This window comes from Culex quinquefasciatus, chromosome 3 (assembly GCF_015732765.1).
Source record: "Culex quinquefasciatus strain JHB chromosome 3, VPISU_Cqui_1.0_pri_paternal, whole genome shotgun sequence".
NCBI lineage: Eukaryota > Metazoa > Arthropoda > Insecta > Diptera > Culicidae > Culex > Culex quinquefasciatus.
This window is the reverse complement of record NC_051863.1, coordinates 133,216,209-133,241,884: the sequence shown is the minus strand read 5'-3', so window position 1 is coordinate 133,241,884 and position 25,676 is coordinate 133,216,209. Positions and strand designations below refer to the sequence as shown.

The window sequence follows — 25,676 nt, the reverse complement described above, 5'->3', positions numbered from 1 at the left end:
ATTTTCATAGCAATAAAAGTATTTCAGTTCATATTAAACCTCTTACGCCCCTTGTTAGCTCAAGTTTTTTTTTCTTGATATTAAACTGTTAACACTTTTTAACAAATTTACCAATTTTTTTTTTGAATAACCCTCTCTGAGACATCAATTGATATTTTTTTCAATTTTCATCCAATTTGGCCATGGTAAACAAAACCGTAAAAAAACATAATTTGATCTTGGCAGAACAGGATACCTAAGTTTTAAATGATATAACAACAATTTATGTTGAAAAATTAACCAAAATTATAATAGTTAATTTTCATTTCATAACATCGTAATTTTTGTTGCCCAACGAATAAACAAGATCCCAGTTGTGAAAGCTTCAGAAACTAATATTTTTTGAAATATTTTTACTTTGATATGAAATTTTCAGGCTATATTATGGCTATATTATATTATTCAGGCTATATTATGCGCAATTATCGTTACTTTTAACGGCATTGCTTTATTGAGACAAGAAATTGATATCAAATTTTTATTTAATTTCTTTAAAAAAAATAAATATGAGCATTCAAAATGTCTCAGTTAACGCTTCCTAATGTGTAACTAAGCGAAATTCGCATATTTCAGCTAGTAACGAACAAATACTGATATTTTATTATGAGAACTTGTTCCGAAAATTGTTCTTAGAGATCTAATTGATAAAGTCTAGATTATACAAAGTGGAATCAAATTAGATAATTTATAAGAATATGTGCAATTATTAGGATTATTAGGTATTAGGATGTAGCAAAAATTACATTTTGGCGGGCATTCAGAGGTTTGTTCCGGTGGTCATACTGAGCTCAAATCCCAAATATGAGCTTGATTGGATGTAACAGGAGCTGGCGCTTTGCATTTGAATTTTAAATGGGATTTAACCCGTAAAAAGATTTTTTTTTCAAAAATGTAATTTTTTAAGGCACTTTGGCCACTGAAGCGCTTATTTTCAACATCACTAGCGTGTAGGCCCGATTCTTGCACATCTTTTGGTATATATAACATTGATATTTGGAGCAACCCGGAGCTCGGTACAGACCTTCAAAGTTTGGCATTTTTTCGAAAAATCGATCCCAGCATAATCAAATGGTGTCTCGGACGCCGCGAGATGCGACGTATATCTTTTTTACGATTCAGTAGCCAAAGTGCTTAAAAAATATAATAAGCATATTGTTTCAATCAATTTTCAGTGACTTTCCAAAGAAAATCTGATAAGATCGTTATAAAATTCTTAGATTCTTAGAAGAAGTTGCACTTGGGGCTAAATATTATATTTCAATTTACCCCTCAAAATTTCGGGAAATAGACTTTCTTACAAGGTGCAAAATATCAGACCTACCTTATTTATCTAGGAGAACTCTAAATAATCACACCGTGTACATTGTACACTGTATGACTTAATTAAAATCAAACTATGTTTCATTTCCCATAACAGTTCTCGATCTATAAAGTAAACGAAATCACTTAGTAAAGTCCTCTACTAGAATAAAGTTGCCACATAGAGCGATTTGTTTTGAGTCCCTATCACTTCGAAAAAAGCCTTAACCAGAAGCGAAGATCTCTTTCATCTAAAAATAAAACAGCAATTAAAAACAATAATATTAATGGTACTGGTTTCAAATGTATTCTTTTTTTCAAAGCTTCGGGGTAAATGTTCCGAAAAACTCTACCCGTCAAAAATCATCCTCTAATAGAGGATAAAAAAAGTAAGTCAGCCTACACAAGTCATCTGTTGGGAACATGTTAACAAAGCGATGCATAAGGTTTGCATGCCCTGTGAGGCTGTTGCTGCGAAGTGGTTGTTCAAGAATGCTACACCGTTAAATACTGTAAGCACAGAGATAAAGGATGAATAGCACGTATTTACAATATGAAAGATGATAGTGTTCTCATAAACATTGATGATCGTGCCAAAAAAAATAAATAAAACGCATTACGCAAATGAATGACGAATTAGATTTTGCGCACTTCCAAACAAATAAAAAATAAATCAATGCGATTGTGCTTTTAAAACGAGCTCCAACATTTTTACCAATTCGGAGTATCGATTCACCTGAAGGGTAGGCTTACTCCTTCAATATGAGAAAGTCATTTGAAATCATTGGTCCAAATTTGATACATTTTGGTGAGCGAGTTGGCTTCTCTCGCTCTTGGGGAAACATATAGTTGCGTGCGCACAACAACCAAAAATCATTTAATCAAATAAAAAAACTTATGCATCGCAAGAGTGACAAAGCTAAATTTAAATAAAACAAACAACAAACCATCGCACAGCGATCGCGCATCGACTTAGCGACTTTGCGTCATCTACTCAAATCTACCCATAAGCACACCCCTGTTCAATTTTTTTTCAGCCATAAGGGCGCCTCCAGTCAAATTTTCATATTGAGAATTTCAATACATTTTTTTTAAGTCGTAGGGGCGCCTCCAGTCAAATTTTCATATTGAGAATTTCAATACATTTTTAAGTCGTAGGGGCGCCTCCAGTCAAATTTTCATATTGAGAATTTCAATACATTTTTAAGTCGTAGGGCGCCTCCAGTCAAATTTTCATATTGAGAATTTTAATACAATTTTTAAATCCTAGGGCGCCTTCAGACAAACTTAATTTAAAAAATATCGCTCCTCGACTTGGCGACTTTGCGACAGACTGCGACAGCACTACCTTGGAACACTGAAATGTTTGGTTGACTTTCCAGAAAGAGTGCATATGACTTGAAAAAAAGAAAAGGGCGCTTCAAAATTGAGCCAAGAAATTGGTGAAACTTGGTGCAAGCCCTTTTTTGGTCAAAAATATCGTTTAACTTGAATATTTTTCCTTGAAAAATAAATAAATTTAAGCAAACAGCTAAGTAGATATCATCTACTCAAATCTACCCATAAGCACACCCCTGTATTCAACACTCTGAAAAAATGTATTAAGAATTAAAATATTTTGGGAGGAGCGGCCGTGGCTGACTGGTTACGGTGTTCGCTTTGTAAGCGAATGGTTCTGGGTTCGATTCCCATCTGCTCCCAACGAGAAAGTTTAGAACATAGAAATTTGAAATGATGAATATATGAACGAAAAATCAAAGTCGCTCGAGGCGGGGTTCGATCCCCCGTCCTTTGGATTGGTAAGCAAAAATGCTAACCACTAGGCCATGACGACTTGGTGAGAGTGGACTGGAATTAGGAATACTGTTACAGAGAGCGAGTTGTGGCGCTATAACCACGGCAAATAGTGTCCAGGGCATTTGTGGAAATACAATGTCCCATCCCAGAGGGTCCCGGAGTACCAAACCTTCTTAGCATGGTGCTCCCAACGAATACAACCAAATCTCGGAGCGTATGGTGGTGTCCCCCCACGCTTCTTCCTCCCCTGTCGATTCAGAATTGTGTTGCTGTTCGAACACTCTGTGCTCAAACTCAACCCAATTACGAGTCATCTCTGCGATACGGCTTTACGCAGTAGGCCTGGCCGCTTTAACGCTTGTGATGTTTCAATGCATTTCGATGCAATGGCGCACTACAAATGTTAATAAATGACAAGAAGAGTGCTAGGCGTCATCTAACCTAAGGCACTCTCCAGGATCCCTTCGAAAGATTGGCTGCGCTAGGGTCTGATTAGATTAGATTAGATTAGAAGAATTAAAATATTTTGGAAATAGCTTAGAAATCTCTATACCATTTTTCGTTACTCAACTGTCAAAAATCAAGAGACATGAACTTTTAATATTTATCTGCAATAACCAAATAAGGCAATTTTTTTAATTTGAAACATTTTGTTCAAACATGTTTTTTTTTTAATTTTGCGGTTAGATACTATAAACCGAAGTGACATTTACTGCCCATGTTCGCATAAATGTCCCATATACATTTCCATAATTTTTGAGTAATTGATTTAGTTCATAGGATTTATATTCATTTTTTGAAATGGGGTTTTGGAAGGTAAAGACTTTTTTTTAACATGTAATGGGGTAGGCCACTCAAGTTGAGAAACCAGTTTTGTGAAAATAATCAACAGGGTTTTTTTTTAAATAAGTAGCTGTGTTAGAAATTTTTATATTGGATTTCAAGGTGTATTTGATAGACGTGAATTTTTTTTGGATGCACATAATTTTGCTTGAAATTCTTTTAAACTAGTTTTGTTCATAAAAATATCGATTTGTAATTCACTTCAAACTAAATTTGTTACACTGAAAATACCTACAAATTTTAAGTTCGGAATGTGTTAAACATTTACAATTTAGAAACTATTTTTTTCTTCCCCCAGTAGAAAATCGCCCAAAGAATCCGAAGATGTATTCCGATTCGGACTAGTTTTCATTGAAAATCGTGACTTTTTGTGAATTTTAAAATAATCCAATTAATTATTTTCGTAATTATAGTTCACTAACACTTAAAACTTTGCAAAACTCCATTCTAACGTCCGAAAAAATGTTTTCAAATGCACACGATTGAGTTTTAAGGGTGAAAACGTGGTCCCATCTGCTCCAACCTTCCATCGGATGAGGAAGTAAAATGTCGGTCCCGTCCTTGGTTGTTAGGCCGTTAAGTCATTCCAGGTGAAGGAGTCGTCTCCATGCCATAAGTACAAACAACACACCACTACTCCGGTGGAATCGCTGGCGGCGGTTGAACTCGCAATTCAAAGGTCGTCAGTTCAAACACTGGGGTGGAAGGTTCCTAGGAGTAGAAAGAGGTTTGGGTGCTCTCCCCATTCAAGCCTTCGGACTCCTAGGTTCGAGCAGAAACTTGCAATAGAGACCACAAAAGACCCGGGGGTCGTAAATGTGGATGGTTTGATTTTTTTTTGACGTGGAAAAACGGGTCTAAAATGGTAAAATTTTACACATTTCAAAAAAAAAAATGTACCTATATCAATTTTTCACAGCTGAATTGAAAATTTGAAAGAAATCGATTTGCTCGATTGACTGAAAATTTCATACAAACATTCCTTAGAAAAATCATTCTTTGTTTATACCATTTTAACTTAGGATGCGACATTTTTTAAATTTATGCCACAACATTTGATGTTAAAAATGAAAATTCATCGCAAAATTTTTGATTACGTTTTTGTATGAGCACTTCGTTCGCTTTGCACAAATTGAGGTTTGAGCTATATTCGCTTTCAAATTTTAAAAGGTTTAAGTCAAATTCAAATTTTTTAAGACAAACATTAAGAGCGAAAGACTTAGATTGTCTGGTAAAAATGATAAAATATAGCACTTTTAAAAATATCATTGAAACTTATTAAAGCTAGCAAACCCAATACTTTGATAAATCGAAATGCTTGTTTTGGCTGTTTTATAACTATTTGGAACATTGTATCACTCTTCTAAAGATTTATCCAAAGAAACAATAAAATTTGTAATCTGTAAATTTAAAAAAAGTATCTACTGTTTAATTAAATTCAGCAAGTAATAGTTAAAAGCTTGTCACGCCAAGATGATGCTCGTTTTATTAATGGAATTTCCGAGAAGTTAAATTTTAAAATTGTAATTGTAATGTATTGTAATGTAATGTATTCACAAAATAGATTTTTCAATTTTGCAAAAAAAAAAAAACTTTAAAAGGTGACAAGACACCATGCAGAAGTTTTGAAAACAACCCGGTTGGATATGTATAACGAACATCATGACGGCTCCCCCAAGACTCCCAAGAAGCTTGTTTCAACAGTTTTCATCCACCCCTCACAGTCGATGTTGTATAATCAGATGCTGGCGCTGGCGCTTGCCGGTCTCGTTCTTAAACATCCGTCGGGTATTGTTGCTTTTCCCGGTCAGCAGCAGCGGCCTCGACGGTGCCAGGTATCTTCCTTTATAGAAATATACAAGAATTGCTGTCACGAGGCCATCCAAAGGAGGCGAATGTCCTCGCATTCTCTGTTGATGGAGAGGATGCCAAGAGTGACAACTGTTTATCATTTTGTGAGAGGGGGCCCCTCTTATCACTCGGGCGAGGCTGTGTGACAAAGTTGCACTCTGCTCGAGATTGAAAGAGCGAAATGGTGCACCGGGGCATTCCGGGGGCGATTTTCATGCTGATTTGCATTTTCAGGTCAAAGCTGGAATTGACCAATCTCGAATATCAACATCTATATGATATTTTGTTGATTTTTTTTAAAGTTCTTTTTGTCGTTGATCGTTTTGTTGACAACTAAGGGGTCGTGCATAAACCACGTGGCCTTTTTTTGGAGAATTTTTGACCCCCCCCTCCCCCCTCGTGGTTTTTCGTGGTTTCACGCCAACCCCCCCCCCCTATATGGCCACGTGGCTTTTTCCTCCCAGGTGAAAAATCTTAAAAAAAAAAAACAAAATAAGTATAGATTTCAAAACTGTTTATCCACAAATGATGTACCGTCAGTGGTGGTGACTTTTGGTCAAAAAACGATATTACTGTTGTTATTTTAACACAATAAAAACATTTCAAATTATATCGAAATAAATAATGTTGGGGAATGCTCCTGAATTTACCAACATTTTCCCAGAATATGGCTAGTATAATCACACCGTTCATAAATGCCAATCGTTTTAAAATTAACTCAAACTCACCCTTTAGAGGGGGTGACATTGGGTCAAATAGAAAACATTTTAATTTGTGTAGGTGCTGTAACACCATTAAAATCAATTTAATAATATATAAAAAAAAAACAGAAATTCACGTATAAGTGTGAAAAAAGTATGATATCACAAAGATTAAGGTAAATAATAACAGTATAACAATTTATTGAAATGGTACAGAAATTAAAAAATACTCTCAACAAAACAAGCAACTTAGTAAAACATATGTATTCAAAATTATGGAATTGCAGTGCAATTAATTGCATCCAGAATAAATATGCTTTTAGAATTAAAGCTATTTTGATATATAGACAGCATTCATGATTTAATTTAAATGCGCTTTAAAATATTTTCTTAAAATCGAAATTAATTAAATAGAAAAGTTTTGTTTCAGCAAAAAAATATTTTCATTTTATTTTAAAGAAAATATCTAGTTATGAAAGCTCCTAGTTAATATTTATTTTATTCCAAACATTCATAAAAATCCAAACTAAAGCAACTTTTCTTTTAAATTAAGCATGATTGATTCCAATGATTCAGTGTGTCCAAAAAAGTCGAGCTGTTTAATTTTTTTCTCCATACAAGAATCAGAGACAGGGACAAACATTCAATATTACGACCTTTTAAAATGTTAGTCTTAATTTTTTTTTGAAAATATTGATTTCGAAAAGATCAGAAAATTTCACGAAAGTTTTATTTATAAACATTGAAAATCGCACCATTAGTTGCTGAGATATTGACATAAGAAAATTATGGGTTGTTTGGGTAGTAAACATCCATTTTTCTATTTTAAAATCTTTGCATGGCAATATCTCAGCAACAAAGCAACAAAGAATTTTCTCAGCATTTCAAAAATATTTTTTTTCATAATTGGGCAAACATGGGCAATATTTTTTTTAAATTAATAACTGCCACTATTTTTTAAAAAAAGTTACCTAAAAATAGCTATAACTTGAAAACGGTGCACTTTATGAAAATTTCACTATTGTACTTTTAGATTGCAAATTCGATTTTACATCGAAAAATAAAATTGAAATTAAGTTGCGGTCAATATTTCGATTTTTTTTTTTAATCAGTATTGATTCAAAAATTCATAACTCAAACAACGATTTTTAGCCCGCTCTGGAAATTTCTTAAAGGTGGCAAAATTAAAAAAAAATAGTGTTTTTTTGCAAATCATGTTTTAGTGACAAAAAGTGAAATTAAAAATCAGCAAAGTAAATTACCATTTATCATTTTTTTCAGTGTAGTCCTTATCCATACCTACAACTTTGCCGAAGACACCAAATCGACCAAAAATTTCTTCAAAAGATACAGATTTTTTAATTTTCATTGCTGCCAAATTTGTATGGAAAACTATATGGACAAACTAATGATGCAAAATGGCTTGGTCACCAAAAACGGTTTCAGACGGATTAAAAAAATCAAAAATTAAAATTTAAGAATAAAGACCGAATTTGTATAGAATTGCTCGAAAATCGATTTCGTGTCTTTGGAAAAGTTGTAGACAACGCGCTAAAAATCATTCTTTTAGTCATGGACATCCAAATTGTTTAAGTCTTACTCTTACTTTAAATTGATTTTTCTATCGACTACGTGTTTTGCTAAATTTAAAAAAAGATTGAGCTAAAATTTGGAATTTATTTTACATTTTTTTTCAGTTGTTTAAATAGGCAATTATCCACGATTTAAGATTTTTGATCCAACTTTTGGTTGCTGAGATATTACCTCAAAATAAATACAAAAAAATATGTAATAAGTTAATTTTTCCATCTTTTCAATATCTTTGAAATTATTAACACTGGGACGCCCAACGCATGTCCAATATACACGGATGCCAAAGCCTCCCTAAAACGTTGGAACGGTAACTTCAACTCACAGGTTTTCGGGCTTGGGCGATTTTTGGGCGATTTTTTTACTAGAGCAAACAAAAGTTGGAACGACGTTTTTGATCGCATAAATTACAGATTTGATCAAATCGAGTTCTGCAAAGTTTAAGGAACATCTAGACATCCTTATAATTCACTCAAAAAAATGTCCCGGTTGGTTGAGTTATGCCCGAGAACCAGCGAGTTGAAAATACCGTTCCATCTTTTTTAAGGAGTTTTATTTATGTTGATCTTTAACGGCATTGTATTGAAATTTATTTCACAAATTGATATCGGCATTTAAAAATTAAGTGACTCTTTAAAACTTAAATTATTTTAATATGTCTATATATTTGAGTGGTTTGATCTCAAATATGAAGTTGAGGGTATAGTATATTTTCTCAGCTTAACCCTTTCGGGCCTGAATTTTTCAAAAAGCTATGATATTTGGGTCATATATGACCCATCAGGCCTGAAAGGCTTAAAGAAAACTAATATTTTCAGGAAAGGGCACCTTTGGCCCCTATTTTTTAATCTTTAAATTAATTGAGAAACAATAACAATGTTTGCTTGAAGCTCGTTTTTTTCTCTAAAAATCTAAAATGTTTGCCCATGTTTCTCTTTGGCTCAAGAGATGGTCCCTATTAACATAAAAAAAAACTAAAAAAAAATACCTGCAACTTTGCCGATGGATAGTAAACGTGTATTTTATGAAATGTTATGTAATATAACAATCCGAATTGTGTAACCCATGAAATAAGGAATATATTTTAGACCAAAATATTCATCAAATTTTTTGGTGAATCTTAAAGTATGCATCGTTTGTTTTTTCGTTACTGGTTATTTTTAAATGTTAGACGTTTCACTTGCAAATGAGGTAGTGAAATTGAAATTTTGCGCGATAATCCTGAAATTGGGGTTTTTAGTTTCTTTGTACTTAAAAAAATATTGCATGAGAGAGGAGATACAAGATATCTTGAGTTTGTTTTAAGCGTCAAAAGGAAATCTTTCGATTAAAATTCTTCGATCACTTATAGGACCAGCTACGGTAATTAGCTAAGATCTGAGATTTTGAAAATTATTTTTTTTTTCGCAGAGAATCATTTTTAGACACTTCATTTATAATACATATTTAGTTTTTTGCCTTGTTACGAAAATCTTATAAAATTGTCAGCAATATTTATTTTTTAAGTTGTTCCAAAATAGAACTATCGAAGACTACATCTACTTTCAATGCAAATTTGCAAGCACATTTTTACCTACTTGATACCATCAACATAAAAATGAAATTTTGTTTGCATTTTGGTACGCATTTTTTAGGGTATATTAACTTTGGATACTGTCACTTTATTTTTTAACAACTTTTAAACTTTTTTTTATTTTTTTTTTGAAACTTTTGTAAGACGTAGTTACATGAGTATTAAAAAGTGTACATTCAATAACAGGCTCAAAGTATTGATATGAATCTGTCGAAATATATAATTCAATATTGAACTGGAAAATATTATGACATTGAAATATAAGTAATAATTTTAAACACAATAATTGTATGGTTTTGAAGTGTAACAAAAAATGTATGCATATAAGTAAATTCAAAGCACGTATTTTTTTGTTTTTTTTAAGAAAAGATTTTTTTTAAAGGCCACGTGGTCAGCCGTCGACCCCCCCTCCCCCTCCCCCCCATGGCTTTTCATGGTTTTTTTCGGTCGGATTTCGGACCCCCTCCCCCCCCCCTAAGGAGACCACGTGGTTTATGCACGACCCCTAATGATCAAGCAATGAATAATTTTACTAGCATAGCTGTTTGACCTTTATTAAGTGCACGACGCACCTGACACATTTACCTCCAACCATTGGCAAGTGACTATGCTGGTAACGAAGGTGACAATTTGTTTTTCTTGCTGATCTATGAATAGCTTTCAAGTTTTTTTAGACTCTCAAGCAGGGTTGCCAGGTCAAAATAAAAAAAGTCTGGCAATGAACCGATATTTGATATGAATGCGATGAATCTGGCAGATTAAAATCCACCAGCTATGAATGGAGGAAGAAGAAGAATAATGGATATTGACAATATTTCATGATTATGTTACTTATATTCATTTTTGATTTAAAAAAATTGAAAGTAAATTTGAATGAAATGAAAAAAAAAATCCTAGCTTTACAATTTAGTATCCAATTTTGGTAAAAAAACTTTTATAAAATGTCTTAAACATTGAATATGACAAAACCGTTAAATATCTTGAATGGCATTGCCGGATTTATCTGGAAACCTGGCAACCCTGCTCTCAAGCTCTGTGCTTCGTAAGGGTACAAATCTAAAAACTCATTTCAAAGGCATACTTGTAAATTTCTGCAAAGAGCCTTATGATTGCAAGTTTAATTTCATATCGAAAAAGATGTTTTAGCTTGACAACCTGTAGTTTGATTTTAACATGGGATTGGTTGCTGTTTTTGAAACTAATGCGAAAAATAGTTCTATTTTGTTCAACTTGAGCATGAGCATGAGCATGAGAGACCACCCATGGTTGTCCTTCTCCGTTGCTGAACAGGACCGTAATATCCTATCAATACAACCGACCATACGCTTGAACGATCTAATGGTGTTTCCCTTATCAACAGCATGTATGAATGCGTTGAAAAGATAAAACATCAAGATCATTAAAACTAGATCTGAAGCAAATAGGTAACAGTCATTGGCCACCAACGGCGCCCGCCATGTCAGTTTGTAGATCTCGGGGGATTGGGACGGGAATGTTAGTTAGCACAGGTTGCTACCAAGGGTGGGTTCTATACGATATCCACACCCCACGTGTGCCGGAAAACTACTTCTACTTGGGATTTTGTTAGTGGGTAAGGGTAATGGCCAGGATTCAACATAGAGGATGATGATGCGACCCAATAATCAATAAATTTGGTTTAATAGTGTGATGTATTATGCATTCTCAAGGCAAACAGTCGGAGGATGCGGATGAGATTTTTCCCGGTTATTTGGTGTTGAGTTTAGCATAAATGATTCAATCTTAGACAGCCGGCTGTGGAAAGATAAAACCAAATAAAATGCGAAAACGCGAAACCGCCCGGACCGAAAAACCCACACAATCGAAAACGGCAACGAAAATCCTGCGTGATAACCGCGACGCGCACCGTTCAAATTCTCCAAAGCAACTGTCAACATCGCGAAATCACCCGGGTCGAAATAAACACACAATCGGGGGGGAAACAAAGACGGAAACGGCAACGAAAATCGGGCGTGTTGACCGCGACGCACACCGTTCAAATTCTCCAAAGCAACTGTCCTAGTTCTATTTTGTTCAACTTGTACATTATCTAAACAAATCAATCAGCCGCTCAACAAAAAAGCGATACGGGTTTAAAAAATAATTAAGACTTTTGTGACAAAAAACTAGAAATTTTCAAATTTGTAAATTTAAATCAATTTTATTGTTTTATTTAATTCACACTTCTAAATTCTAGTTATAATGCAATGAAATGCTTATATTTCATCCAATACTAAATGTTTTAATTTCAATTCTCTGATTTTAAAATACACGGCAAAAAATCCGATGGTAAAATCGCATGCAATAGCATGCATATCACCTTTGTGAGCAAATGCACGTAATATTGTATGAAAAAACGTGTACACACAAAGCATGTACGCAAGAAAAAAAAAAAAGATTTTGCATTTTGCTGAACATTGTAACGAGCCCAAACAAGTTAAATATGATCATCAATGCAGAAAAAAGGCATTTTAGATGGTTTTCAGTTAATTAGACTTCTGTTTTCAATGAAATTTTCCAGTTTTATGAATATTTTTTTTTGCCCCCTGATTTTTCGAACCAATTTAGAAGGGAGGGTCATTTTTTTCTCAAAATAGTTTTTTTTGCAATATGGGTATCAAATGATCGGGATTTTTCATACATTTCGAATGTAATATATTTTTTTTAAACACTCAAAATTTTCACAAAACTACGTATTTTTGAAAAAAATACTAAAAATTAAAGTTTTTCACAATATCGGTATCAAATGTTCGGAATTTTTTTCATACATTCAGAATGTTATAGCATTTTTTTTTAAATACTAAATAATTTGGATATGGATACTCAAAAATTTAAGTTTTTTACAATATGGGTATCAACTGATCGGGATTTTTTCATATATTTCGAATGTAATAACAATATACTCTAAATTTTCACAAAACTTTGTTTTTTTTTTGAAAAAGATTCACAAAATTTCTGTTTTTTTACAATATGGGTATCAAATGATCGGGATTTTTTCATACATTTCGAAAGCAATAACACAAATTTGTGAAAATATCCAAAATTTTCTCAAAACTTTTTATTTTCGAAAAATACTCAAAATTTTATTGTTTACAATATGGGTATCAAATGATTGCGATTTTTTCATTACTTGTTACATTGTATCGAAACTAACGACATATTTTCGAAAATACGTGGTTTTGTGAAAATTTTGAGTATTTTAAAAAAATGTTGTTATTACATATTGTTAAACTGAAATTATGTGTATTTTTCGAAAAAACGTAGTTTTGTGAAAATTTGGAGTATTTTCATCAAAAAATTGTTATAACTTTCGAAATATATGAAAAAATCCCCATATTGTGAAAAACTCAAATTTTGAGTTTTTTTATTCGAAAATACGTAGTTTTGTGATAACTAGGAGTATTTCCAAAAAATATTGTTATACATTTTTTTCGATCGATTTCGAATCGAATTCGAATTTCGAACATTTGATACCCATATTGCAATAACAATAATTTTGATTATTTTTTCGAGAAACATTGCATTTTCAAAATACAGGAAAAACATATTTTTGTTAAAATTTTCATGTAATTATAAGTGCAATGGATAGCTGACATCATCCCGATTCCAAAACACTATAATTTTCGGATGTTTGCATGATTTTTCATACGATTATAGCCAATGTCTCCCATATAGCCAAAATACCCTAAGCTCTGTGCTTCAGTTAAGCACTGGGCCGTGCTCAACCGAGGCAGCTGAACGAATCAAAACCGGGGCAGTGCAAAACCGAGGCGTGTAAAACCGGGGCATGACTGTATAGGCTCTTTGGTCCAGACACCGTCAAACGGCATTTGAAATTTTCATAAGACTTTTTCAAGTTTCAGGCTAGATTTTTGAAACTCCAAACCGTTTTTTTCTTGAAAGTCAAACTTATCATCTTTCATTTGCGCTCAAGACAGCTAAAATCAGTTAAAATGGAGCGTTGTTATATTTTTTTGAATTTTGGTTGAGAAAATCGACGAAAATTGTCGTTTTTTGGACCACCCTAACACGGAGTAGATCACTCTAATGGCAAAAAAAAATACTGGTCTAATTGTTTCGGCCAGGAAACTCCAGTTAAATTATGAGCCAAATCGAAGCACTATTACTTTTTTTAACTATCATATGAAACTGCTGAATAATAAAAATACCCAGCTTATTTTTTTTCGATTTTTAATGAAAGCATCCGTTTCAAGACATCATTTCAGCGCAAATTAAAAAAAAATACCAAAATGTGGTATCCCAACATAGACAATTTAAATAAATTTCAAGTCATTTCCTTAGGGGCTATGTAAATAATTTAAAAAAGTTATTTTATTTGAAAGTATCCGTTTTGAAACATCATTTTAGAGCAAAATTAATGACCTTGTCAAAATTGGTCCAAATTTTCCCATAGTTATTTTATGAACTGAATAGAATTTTATGAACTGTAATACCAAAAAATATCAAAATGTGATATCCGATTATCTAGAAATTTAACAATTTTGTAATATTAGAATAATACCTTAAATTGTTATGATACCAAATTTTGGTCTTGCATAATCCTTAAGACTAATTTTCAAGGGTTCTCGAATTCCAAAATTTGGTATTGATACCAGAGAAAGGTATTATTTCGCATTTCCCTGCTTATTTATCCCTGATTGAGAAGTCAAACATATTCAAAGTCTGGTTATTACAAGAGATATTGATCATATATTGGATAATACTCCAAATTACAAAACTTCAACCTGTCGCCGGTTTGCAACAAGTGCAACAAAGCAGACACAAATCAAGTAGCAGCAACTACAAAGTGCAACATGATGTACTAAGAGCAACAGTGTGCAAAGTGATCTCATTCTCTTCACCGCATAATCAAATTACTTGGATGTTGTACTAGTCTGCGTCCCGGTATCCAAGCTCACCTAGCTGCGAGAGGAAACCCAATCTTCACCATTGCTCATATTAAGTTAGTCAAATCTCATTGCTTCGCAGAAGGGGAATGTTTACTTGCTCTCGTGCGTTTAGTTGTTGTTGCTAGAAACCGAGATGGTTCTCTTTACACGAGAAACACGGGGCTGGCAACACTGTTTTCGACTTGAGTCAACTTTTCATCCTGCTTATTTGTTAAGAGTCAAACATTGGTTGAGCTACCCTAGCTAAACGCGCCAGAAGGACGCGCTCGCCGGCCCGAGAGAATTTTTCGTCGTTTATTAAAATCTTTGCAATCTTTGAAAAGTAATTTTAGTCTGTCGTTGTAGCTTGACCCGCTCGATACTAACCCAACCTCACTGATTTTCCCACCGCACTCAAGTTAGAAGTTTTCACTTTTTTTCACTGCTGTTCCTCGCGCGAATTTTCCCTTTTCCCCCCTCTTGAATTCGGGACTTTGGAAGTTTTTACCTTTAATTTGTGGTTTTGCACTTAGTTTGGTAGCGCTCTCTCGAACTCTCGAAACTAATAATTAATATTTGTGAACGAACATTTTCTGCTGCAGCCGCGACGGAAGTTTTGCGTAACAGGAAAGTATATTTTGCATTTTTGGAGAAAACCGCGGTCCGGCAGTGGTGAAAATTATAAATAGCCCGGAATGGGCCGTACGTAATGGTTTTTGAGTTTTTCGCTGACGCGAGCGCTCGGTATTTTTCAATATCAGAACAAATCACGGTGATCATCACGGCGTGCGTGACATATGACACGGCCAGGATCTTGACAATGGGTTCTCGTCACGGGTGATGAAATCATAACGATTTGCTATATTTTTGAAAAAAAAAAACGCAAAGAAGATTCGTGTGAGTACAACTGTGATTTAATATTTTTTGATATTTTTTTTGTGCTTCGCCGTGACCAAACGAAAATAGCCCGAAAAAATCTCAACTTTGAGTAAAGCTAAAAAGAAAAAAAAAAGAAAATAAAGAAGAAAAAAAGTGACCGTGAGCGCACAGAATGTGATCAAAAAGTGGCCAAAACGAGGTGGTTTCGAGCAAAAGATTTGTCCAAATGAGAAGAATTAGGTTATGTAATAATCGGCGCTGAAACACGAAACAAAGTGGGCAAAAAGTGAAAAGAAAAGAAGGTTAGTGCGGCGAAAATAGCGCGCAAAAGTTGAAGAAAAGAGAAGAAACCCGCCAATAATCGCTGCTGTTTCGGTTGCGGTGAAAACTGAAAGTTTCCTCCGGTTGTGGTCGAAAGAAAGAAAGTGCGGCAGCCATGGCAACCTCGGCGGTGCACCGGGGTCGGACCTCGGAGTCGGCGGAATCGACCAATCCGCTCGGGACCCGCAAGACGCTGATCATCATGGTGACGGTGGTCGGGTGTATCGCGATCCTGTGGCCAAAGGTCTTCTACCCGATGATGGTTGGGCCGAACGGGGGAGCTGGAGTGGGGGCAGGAGCAGGGCAGTTTAAGCCGAACATTATGAAGGATCATCGCGGATCAGGTGAGGAAGAGGATTGCTTTTTTTTGCTGATGTATTTTCAGTATTTACCTTGATAATCTTTTTCATACCTAGATTTTTTAGATAATTTATTCACGCGATTCATTGTAAATAATAATTAAACTTTTGAACCGGTATTTTGTTTGGATCGAAATCAGTTACTAATACAGTGACTGATTGCACGATAAAATATTCCATAATCATAAACTAATCAGAATTCTGGTTTAGAATCAATATTAATATTTTTCTGCAGATCTTTTCAATTAAAACCCATTCTCAAATTGGTTTTATAAACCTTGTTTAATGTTTTGCATTTCCGAAATGAAAAAAAATTATCTGGTTTTAGACTGATTCCGTTTATTTTTCAAAAGAGATTGTTTGCGAATTTTTAATGACTTTTATTTATTTATTTAAAACAAGATAAACCGATGGATAGGTAAATTTGTAAAACACAGCATTAAAATTTTAAGACGCTCTATCCATAGATGGCTCCACATCGCTTCATATTTGTTTGTTATAACGGAGATTTTTGTTAATTTAATCACAGATCAGCAATTTCAATGTCCTCTACTTTCTGGTTGAGAGCTGATGGGAATCGAACCCAGAACCATTCGCTTTCAAAGCGAACACCGTAACCAAAAAGCAAAGGTAGAGTCAAGTTTAGCAAGTTTGCAAATTTTACCATTAGGTTTTAAAAACTTATTTTTAATAACTTAAAGATTTGTTTTTTTTTGCTCATTGTTGTTGGCTTTTGAAATCCAATAAGTGTAGGGTAATGAAATATCAAAACACTTTGATATTTTATTTGTAAATTTAATTAATAGGTATTAGGGTGCCCAGAATATGGGACATTTTCTCAAAACCTCGCTCCACAAGCTGAATATTGTTCCTTGAGCTATTTTAGGACTCTGGGCCAAATATGAGCAAAATCGGTCAACATTTACCCATTGATACTCGAAGGTGAAGTTTGTATGGAAAAAATCGAAAAAATGTATGGAAAACTCAATTTTCTTACGGTTTGGTCTGCACGGTGCGCTTCTTTCATCAAAATATTCCCAAAAGTGAGATTCTCATTGGAAATTCAATGCTCTACAACTTTGTAGATTATTCCGAAGCTGTAAAACTCGACCCAGAAAAGTTATTAGCGATTTAAAAAAGTCATTTTTGCATGAAAAACATTTTTTTCACCAACTTTAGGCTCGAGTATCAATGGGTTAATCTCAACCAATATCGCTCAAAATTTGCACAGATGCTTTAAATAACCCAAAAAACAGTTTTTCGCTTGTGGAGCAGGGGGTCATTTTTTCTGGGCACCCTAATAGGTATACATAATAGGGTGTTTCATCCAAACAAAAAAGTTCTCAGAATCAGGCAAACCGAGGTTCCCCTCGTAGAGGTTACCCATAGGGACTCTCATGCCAAAAATCAGCCCATTTGGTTGAGAATTGGCCTGTCCCCAGCGGTTTAAAGTTTACATGTAAATTACTTTGGGATTTTTATGCTTTTCTTTCAATCGTTCCTACAGGTCTGGGGACAACATGGATTTGCTCGGAATAAAGACAGGTGTGTAGGGGATGGTCCAATGAACACATTCCAGAAAGAATTAGGGTTGTCCATTCTGTCCCCAAGGTGCGCATTGGATCGGTGAACACGTGGAGAAGCATCGATTGCATTTTTATTACAAAATCATCATGTTATGTTATTTAGAATAGTTCAAATTGTTACAGGAACATCAATAATTGTTATTTTATTACTTCAAAGAATATTTCTGAGCCAAAACTTGAGTTTATGCTCTGCCACGTGTTCACCGTCTGACATGGGGCGTCGTAATTTTCACCTAGCCGTCATAGCATACTAAGGACAATGCGTACATTTGAAGGGTGAATCGATGATTCTGGAGACACCGGACGTCGATCCAATGCGCACCTTGGGGACAGAATGGACAACCCTAATTCCTTCTGGAATGTGTTCATTGGACCATCCCCTATACACCTGTCTTTATTCCGAGCAAATCCATGTTGTCCCCAGACCTGTAGGAACGATTGAACGAAAAGCATAAAAATCCCATAGTAAGTTACATTTTAACTTTATACCGCTGGGGACAGGCCAATTCTCAACCAAATGGGCTGATATTTGGCATGAGAGTCCCTATGGGTTACCTCTACTAGGAGAACCTCGGTTTACCTGATTCTGAGAACTTTTTTGTTTGGTTGAAACATTCAAATACATAAACATTGTAATATATAACAATGCTTAAAAATTGCTAGAGCGTCCAATTTCCCGTCACGGGAAAAAAATCTCGGGAATTCACAAAATTCAAGCGGAAGTATACATTTTCCTAACATTTTGGCACCAATATTTTGAAAATATACAGGAAAAATTAACGAGAGAACCTTATTTGATTTTATTCATTTCAATCGACTGTTCAGCTTGTCTGTAAATTGCATGCCCAAGTTTGATTAAAATCATATTTATTTCTGATGTATTCACAACTGGGAATAGATCTAACTTATTTGTTAGACAACAAAAATAACGCCATTATGGAAGGAAAATAAACATTTTTTTATTTATGGAAACCTTTTTTAACTAAAAATTGTGTTATATCATTCGAAATTAAGATATTATCCCCTTCTGGCCAAGATCAAAATTGAGATATTTTTAAACGTATTTGTATACCGTGACCAAATTGGATGAAAATTCTTTTAAGCTAAGCCATTAAATAGCATTTTATTTATAGATATTGAATATATTTTCATTCAAGTTCTTCCAGGATGCTTTCTTCGGACTGGCTGCGCTTGTGTTCGATTAGATTAGATTAGATTAGATATTGAATATATTTTCATTCATAAGCTGATACCAGTAAAAAATGTTCTGGGACAAGTTAAATATTTGCCGTGAAAAACATATTTTTTGCATAATTTTTTTTTATTTCAGCATTATTTGTCAATTCATATTCTTTCGACTTGGTCACAGAGATAAATTTAAAAGCATTTTTTTTGGTTATGGGGCATGGATTACTCAATTTCCAAACACCTTGATTTAAAAAATTATACTTCACAACAAAAAATATGAATGATATTATTTTTTAATTGGTACGATTTCAAATACAATAAGAAAATTAAAATTTGTATATTTTCTTAAAGTTGTATGATTTTTTCAAGCAGTTGATCCATTAATTAATCCTCACACTCATTTAGACCATTAAAGTTGCTGTGCTATACAACTTTGTTGCAAATATTAATCAGAAGCGGGATCAGAATAATTTTCGATAAATTTTAAATTTCCCGGGAATTCCCGTGATTTTCCGGGAAATTATAGTTGAAAATTTTCCGTTTCCCCCGCATTAAAAATTGCTAAAAGTTTTTAAAAAAATTTAAGATTTTAAAAGAAATGGAATTTTAATCTGATAGAAAAACTTTGGAAAACAATTTCAAAATACCTACTTGGTCTTTCATTGCTTTTTATCTTAATTTTATGAAAATTCAAGGTCATTTCGACGCTGTCGTGCTATCATGTCGCACCCGCCATTTCGACGTTCCGAGAAAAACGCGTTTTAATGTTTGACCTTGAATAAACAAAAACGAGAGCACGTAATGTTAACAATAAAAACGTTTTGTTTGATTGACCATTCTGTGCATTGCCCCGAAGTTTGGTTGTATTTGGTTGCCGGAGTCCCGAGTTATAATTACAAATGTTTACGGTAGTCTCACATGTACGTGCGTCAAACGCATCCTGGCCTGAAATCCCTTTGGCCAATTGTCGCACTTACCAAAATTTTCAGGGAGTGACAAGATAGCAAGATTGAAACTTCTTTTATATGAAAAGTGAAAAAAATTCGCGGAGCTTTTTTGGTTTTTATTGAATATCTCAAGATTGAAATCGAATTTTGGGGATCTGTGAAGGTCAAAAGGTGAGGCATTGTGAGCTGCACAAAATGGCGTTCTTAACTCAATTTGACCCAAAATGCACGTACGACAAGTTAGCACGACGGCGACGATTGAAGAATTTAAAGAATAGTAAAATAATTATGTTTTTAAAAACATTTCATATTTTGTCAACTGTAATTGAGTTTGCTGGATTTGAAAAAGTCTGTTTAAACAAATATTGACACTTTAATCGAAATATCAAAATGCTTGTTCCCTTTTTGATAACATCCAAGGGTAGACAAAAATTTTAACAATATTTTGATGACTTTATGGTACCGAAAAGTATATTTTTATTTTTTTTTCCAAAAAAAATGATATTTTCAAATTAAAGTCTGATACAATCGGTGGAAAAATATATTTTTAAAATTGTTTAAAAATAATTTATTCCTGTCTAAATTTCTTTATGTGAGTTTTGAAATTCAAGGTGGCTCAACATGTTCAATTCTTCAGATCAAGTTTTTTTTCGGTTGCGAGCAGAAAATACGTTTTAGCATGTTGAGGACGTTTAACACCTTACTTTTTTCGGGTATGTTTTATAGATTTTCTTCATTTTTACCGTTTTTGTGCTAACTTGAAAATTTAGTTCAAAATAAAAATTGCGAAAAATTTGTGGGTTCTCCCAGAAAAAAATAAACTGTTCCAAATTTTAGATCCCCGTTTTTATGACTCTAAACGAATCGAATTATTTTTTCTGGTTTGTTATGATCATTTAAAAAAAATCAATTCAATGACGCGGCAGTTTAATGGCCAGTTCTTCACAAAGTTTGATGCAATTTTTAAAATTTAAACATTTTTTTTTCGATGTAATTAATACCATTTATCCGACCATTTATGACCCATTATTTTAAATGTTTGATAAGATGTTTTCATAATACAAACAATATTTTACATTTCTTAAAATAGTTTGCATATTTTTTAATTCATAGCTATTTAATATTTATATTAAATGATTTATTTTTGTTCTATTCATTGATATTTTAAATTTGAAGAGTTTTTTTTAAGGCACAAAGATATTTAAATATTTATTCAAAATAGTTAATTCTTTAATCAATGATACATTTTTGAGTTTTTTTATACACATCTTTAAAAAGTTTGATGTGTTTTTTCAATTTAAAGATATTTCACTATTCTTTCAAATAGTTTGATTCTGTTTCAATAATATTTGAGTGATTTTTTTTTAATTTTTGAATCATGCCTAGCGTGATAAGATTATTATTTAATATTTTTTGTTTTAATATGCGTTAGGGACCATCCATAAACCACGTGGACACTTTTTAAAATCTCAGACCGCCCTTTCACCCCTCGTGGACAATTTTCATACGAAATAAATCTTTTTTTTTATGGAGCATGGACAATTGCTCAATTCCCCCCCCCCCCCTCTAAAGTGCCCACGTGGTTTATGGATGGTCCCTTGAAAATAATGTAAAAAATGAGAGTTTTTCCTTTTTTTAAAACATGGTATGCGTGGCACGTTGGATCAATACAAATTACAAGATTTGATTCGCTGGATAGTAAAACGAATGTGACTGTTGATGTTTTCTTGTTGAACATATTTACGAAGTTTTTTAAAAAAGAAAACCGTCAGCTCAAACAGAAAATTCAGCAAAAATATTGACTTTTGATTAGTTCAACCCCGTGATTTACATCAAAAATTTACTTTTTATTTTACAATCAGGTTGTTGCAGGATTGAGTCCATAAATTTGAGAATTTTAAAAAGAATTTTTAAAAGAAATCAACTTTCTTGGTGGCTGTGCACCCAAGCGACAAACACGATAAATAAAATGTGTACCAGCCTAAGTAAAACAAATCTTAAACTTTGTGTGGCGATAGAGTTACTTCACCAAAAAGCCTGTATATCACGCCAAAGCTGTTTGATCCAATTGTCCGCCGACAGCGCAATGACGAACATAATGACAGATATCAAAATTCTCCAAATAAAATTCGATCGCCACTCAATTAACGTCAATTATCACCACGTTCAACATTCCTTCTCGATGGGTGATGAGTGTAACAAGTCGTATTGCACGCGCGCAGCAACAGCACACTCCAATGCAATTGCAAGTTTGCTCTCCGAAAAAAAACCTGAAACAAAAAAAAAATCAAAAATGCAACAATTCCGTCAGTGCCGGCTCTTCAATTACAGCATTTGAAGTGCGCGCGCGTTATAATTGCATCCAACACATCTCTTTCTCCTTGAATGATCGTTTCCAAAGCTGTTATAATTGCATTGGAGCGGCGCGGCAGCGTGATGATCGCACGGTTATTGGATTTATCGTGAGGAGCCCACAAACGGTATCATTACGAGGGAAACAGGTTCATCCCACATTTGTCGACTGTATCGAGATAACTGGCAATTTGAACATTTGGGAGGATTTGGTTGGTCTCGAGAAAATCGGCATTGAAATATTTTGTTTATTTAATTCTTTAATGTTTTCAAATATATTTTTTTTTTGCATTTTATGTTTTATTTCTAATTTAGGTCAAAAACATTTTTTTTTGACTTTGCAGAGATTTTTTTAAGGTTCATAATTTGATTACATCTCTTTTTTTCAGCTCGCTAATTACTGTTGTTTTAAATTTTTGTTTTTCTTTCTCTTTTTATTTCACATTATCCCTGTGGGCTCTCCATCATTTAGGTTGTTGCGATGTAGTGTTAGATCAGGAAAAGTTTGCCAACGCGTCGATCAATGCGGCCAACCAGCATGACCTGTTCCGCAAGCGGAACATCGGACCGGCGGTAGAAGATGCCAGTAGGTGTCCGGTTTCTTCTGTCTATTTAGCTCTTCTTCTTTCCCCTTTTTCCACTAAAATCTAAAATGGCAGCTTCGGTGTGACATTTAGTAGCTTCTTTTAGAGTGGAAGCTAACGACGACTAACATGTTTGCTGCAAAATTCTGAAAGAAACGCTGCCTAACCTATTTTTTCTTGAAACAACGAGTTTTTGCTGCTTATGCCCTTCTATGTGCTTGTTTGTATTTTGTGTATTTTTCTGGAATCATTTTAGGAAATTGGCTAAATTATGATCAAAATTAACAATCCGACAACAGCACTTGCAGCAGTGGCAGCCGATTGAATCCGGTCGCAGCTTGAGCTCGTTGTTTGACCTTTTTCCAACTGAAATATTGACCATCTGCCCTCTTATCTTCTACCTAACTAATTAAATTAATTATTCAAACTTATGACTGTTTCACAAGGGTTAATGGGAAAAAAGAATATCACAAAATATTTTTTTAATATGTTTTGATAGCTGTTTATTTTTACAAATAATTATTCAAAATTATCATAAATGATGATATCTACATTACTTTTTCTAAACAACCAATGCGCCATGGTTTTCCTATGTTTAAGATCTTTTGAAAAATTAAGCAAGATATTTTTTTTCGTTAATCTACTTTTCAGAGCTAGTTCACGAGCAGATCATACCCATCTCGCATCGACCTCACCAATCTGCCTGAAATTTTCATGGGTTGTTTGGACAAATAAAGCTAGCATAAATGCGAACATGCTGAAACATGCATAAAAATGCAATAAAAAAATGCATTTTATAAATTAGTATCTTTTGAAACAAACCTGATTTTCAATCAATGTGATTCGAAGATATTTTTAAACATTAATTTTTGAAAGGGTTGGCTGAATATAAAAATATTTATGCATGTTTCTATTGTAAAATTGACTCAGGAACATGAATTTGATAAAAATATCTCCAGAAAATAGGATCTAATGGGTCCTCTGAGCATATATTTACACCCCAAAAGGTCACTAAATGAAAATGTGCCTATTTTATATGTTAAACTGCATTACCCAAAGCGTTCTCGGTCTCAGATGTCTCCTAAAAGCTCCAGGTCAAATCGAGTTGATAACTTATAGAAATATTTTTTTATTTGAGTTTGAAAATTGTGCTATTTTTTTTACTGAAATGCCAACAACTTAGTTTTGATTAAACCAATTCGGATGCTTCACTCCGCATTTTGTTTTATTTTTGAGCCCTTTCAGCATATTGAATTTTGAAATTTAGTTTGCCTTAGTTACAGCTTTTCAGGATTTTTGACTTATTTGACCCTTCAATCTTTGTGTCCCGATTTGCCCCACATTGACCTTGAGTGCTCATATTTGGAACCGATGCTAGTTTTATATGTCCAAACATCGCCTGATAAATTTTATTTATAGTTTTCCTAAAGAGTGTAAATTCCTATTAAAGCAGATCTGGGTGAATTTCGCTCAATTGTCGTTGAATTCTAAGTGAAATTCACTCAAATCTGACAGATTTCTGTGAATTTAGCTTTTTTCAGTATTCTGGATTTTTGCCCGAGTTTTGGCTAAAGGATATCTCAATTTTACTTACCAAAAACTAGTTATTTACATTTATTATTTCTAGCATTATTTTAGAAAAGGGTTATCTGCAAGAAAACTCGTAGCAGATGGTTCGGATGGTTTTAGATTTGAAATTTGCTATTCATTCGACGTTTTAAAAAAGTGTTAAGAGCCATTGCAACTTTTAATTAATTTTTTGTCAAATCTGCACCTACCCCAAAGGGTAATTTTTCTTTTTAGAATGTCATTTTTCATATTAAAATTTCGTGTTTTTTATAACTTTTCGGGGTTATTTTTTAGAGTGTATCAATGTTTTACAAAGTTGTAACGCAAACATTACCAAAAATTTAGATGTATAAATTAAAAAAGGTTTGAAAGAGTTCATTTTTTTTTAAATAGGTCCTATAAACATATGAAACACAATAGCTTTAAGGACCTTTAAAAAAAACTCTAGTGTTATTCTTTACGTATCTTATTTGTTTGGTCATCTTACCTGTCGCGGGTGCCCTTGAACGGTCATGATTGACAACGAACATTTTTTCAATTTTTTTTCATTAAAACGCAATAACGCTTTATAGGTCACATTTTTCTGAAATTGTCTGGTCTTCAAGGAATATGTTCACACTTCTATAGTAATTTTGAACACGCCAATTTTAAGAGCGAGTCCACGAGCACACAAAGTTTAAAAAAATCTTCGATTCACATCTATTGAAAATCATGTTCGTTTCCAAGGATACTAGATGACACCAGAAAAAAGCAGCTTCTTAATTTTTTTTATCTTGCATTTTTTTAAGGGTTAAAATTGATGAAAATAACAATTTTTAATGCATGTTTCTAATGTGAAATTGTCTCAGGAACACGAATATGATGAAATTATCACCAGAAAATGGGATTTAAGGGGTCCCCCGAGCAAAAATATACAACCGAAAAATTCATTAAAGGTAAAAGTGTCTATTTAATATGTTAAACTGCCTTACCCAAAGCGTTCTCAGTCTCAGATGGTAGTCCCAGATGTCCCCTACAGGCTGCAGGTCAAACCGAGTTGATATCTGCACAGAAAAAAATAATGTAAATTTGGAAGCTGTAATTTTGGAAGGTTGAATATTACCTCTTTTATGATGTAATTTTACCTCAATTTAGACTGAAAAAGTGACATTACACCAGAAAAGTGGTAAAATTACACATTTCCAGGGGTAAAATTCCTCCTTTTTTCTGACATAAAAGATGTACCCCTTCCCAGATGTAATATTACCATGATTTTTTTTTTCTGTGTGGATGGAACACTTTTTTATTTGAG

The 25,676-nt window shown here is 33.6% G+C and overlaps 1 protein-coding gene across 4 annotated transcripts in view; it reads left to right on the top strand.

Moving 5' to 3' along the window:
• LOC6035467 (titin) overlaps nucleotides 1–25,676 on the top strand; it is an 81,687-nt gene that overhangs the window by 5,342 nt on the left and 50,669 nt on the right. For 2 of the 4 annotated variants that reach the window (XM_038262407.1, XM_038262404.1), the window contains exons 2-3: nucleotides 15,567–16,144; nucleotides 22,705–22,818. In XM_038262407.1, the coding sequence (XP_038118335.1) occupies nucleotides 15,916–16,144; nucleotides 22,705–22,818 (343 nt within the window). In that variant the 5' untranslated portion in view covers nucleotides 15,567–15,915. Of the gene's footprint in view, nucleotides 1–14,939; nucleotides 15,019–15,566; nucleotides 16,145–22,704; nucleotides 22,819–25,676 lie in introns of those variants that run through there. The other 2 variants (XM_038262405.1, XM_038262406.1) reach the window with 2 other exon arrangements.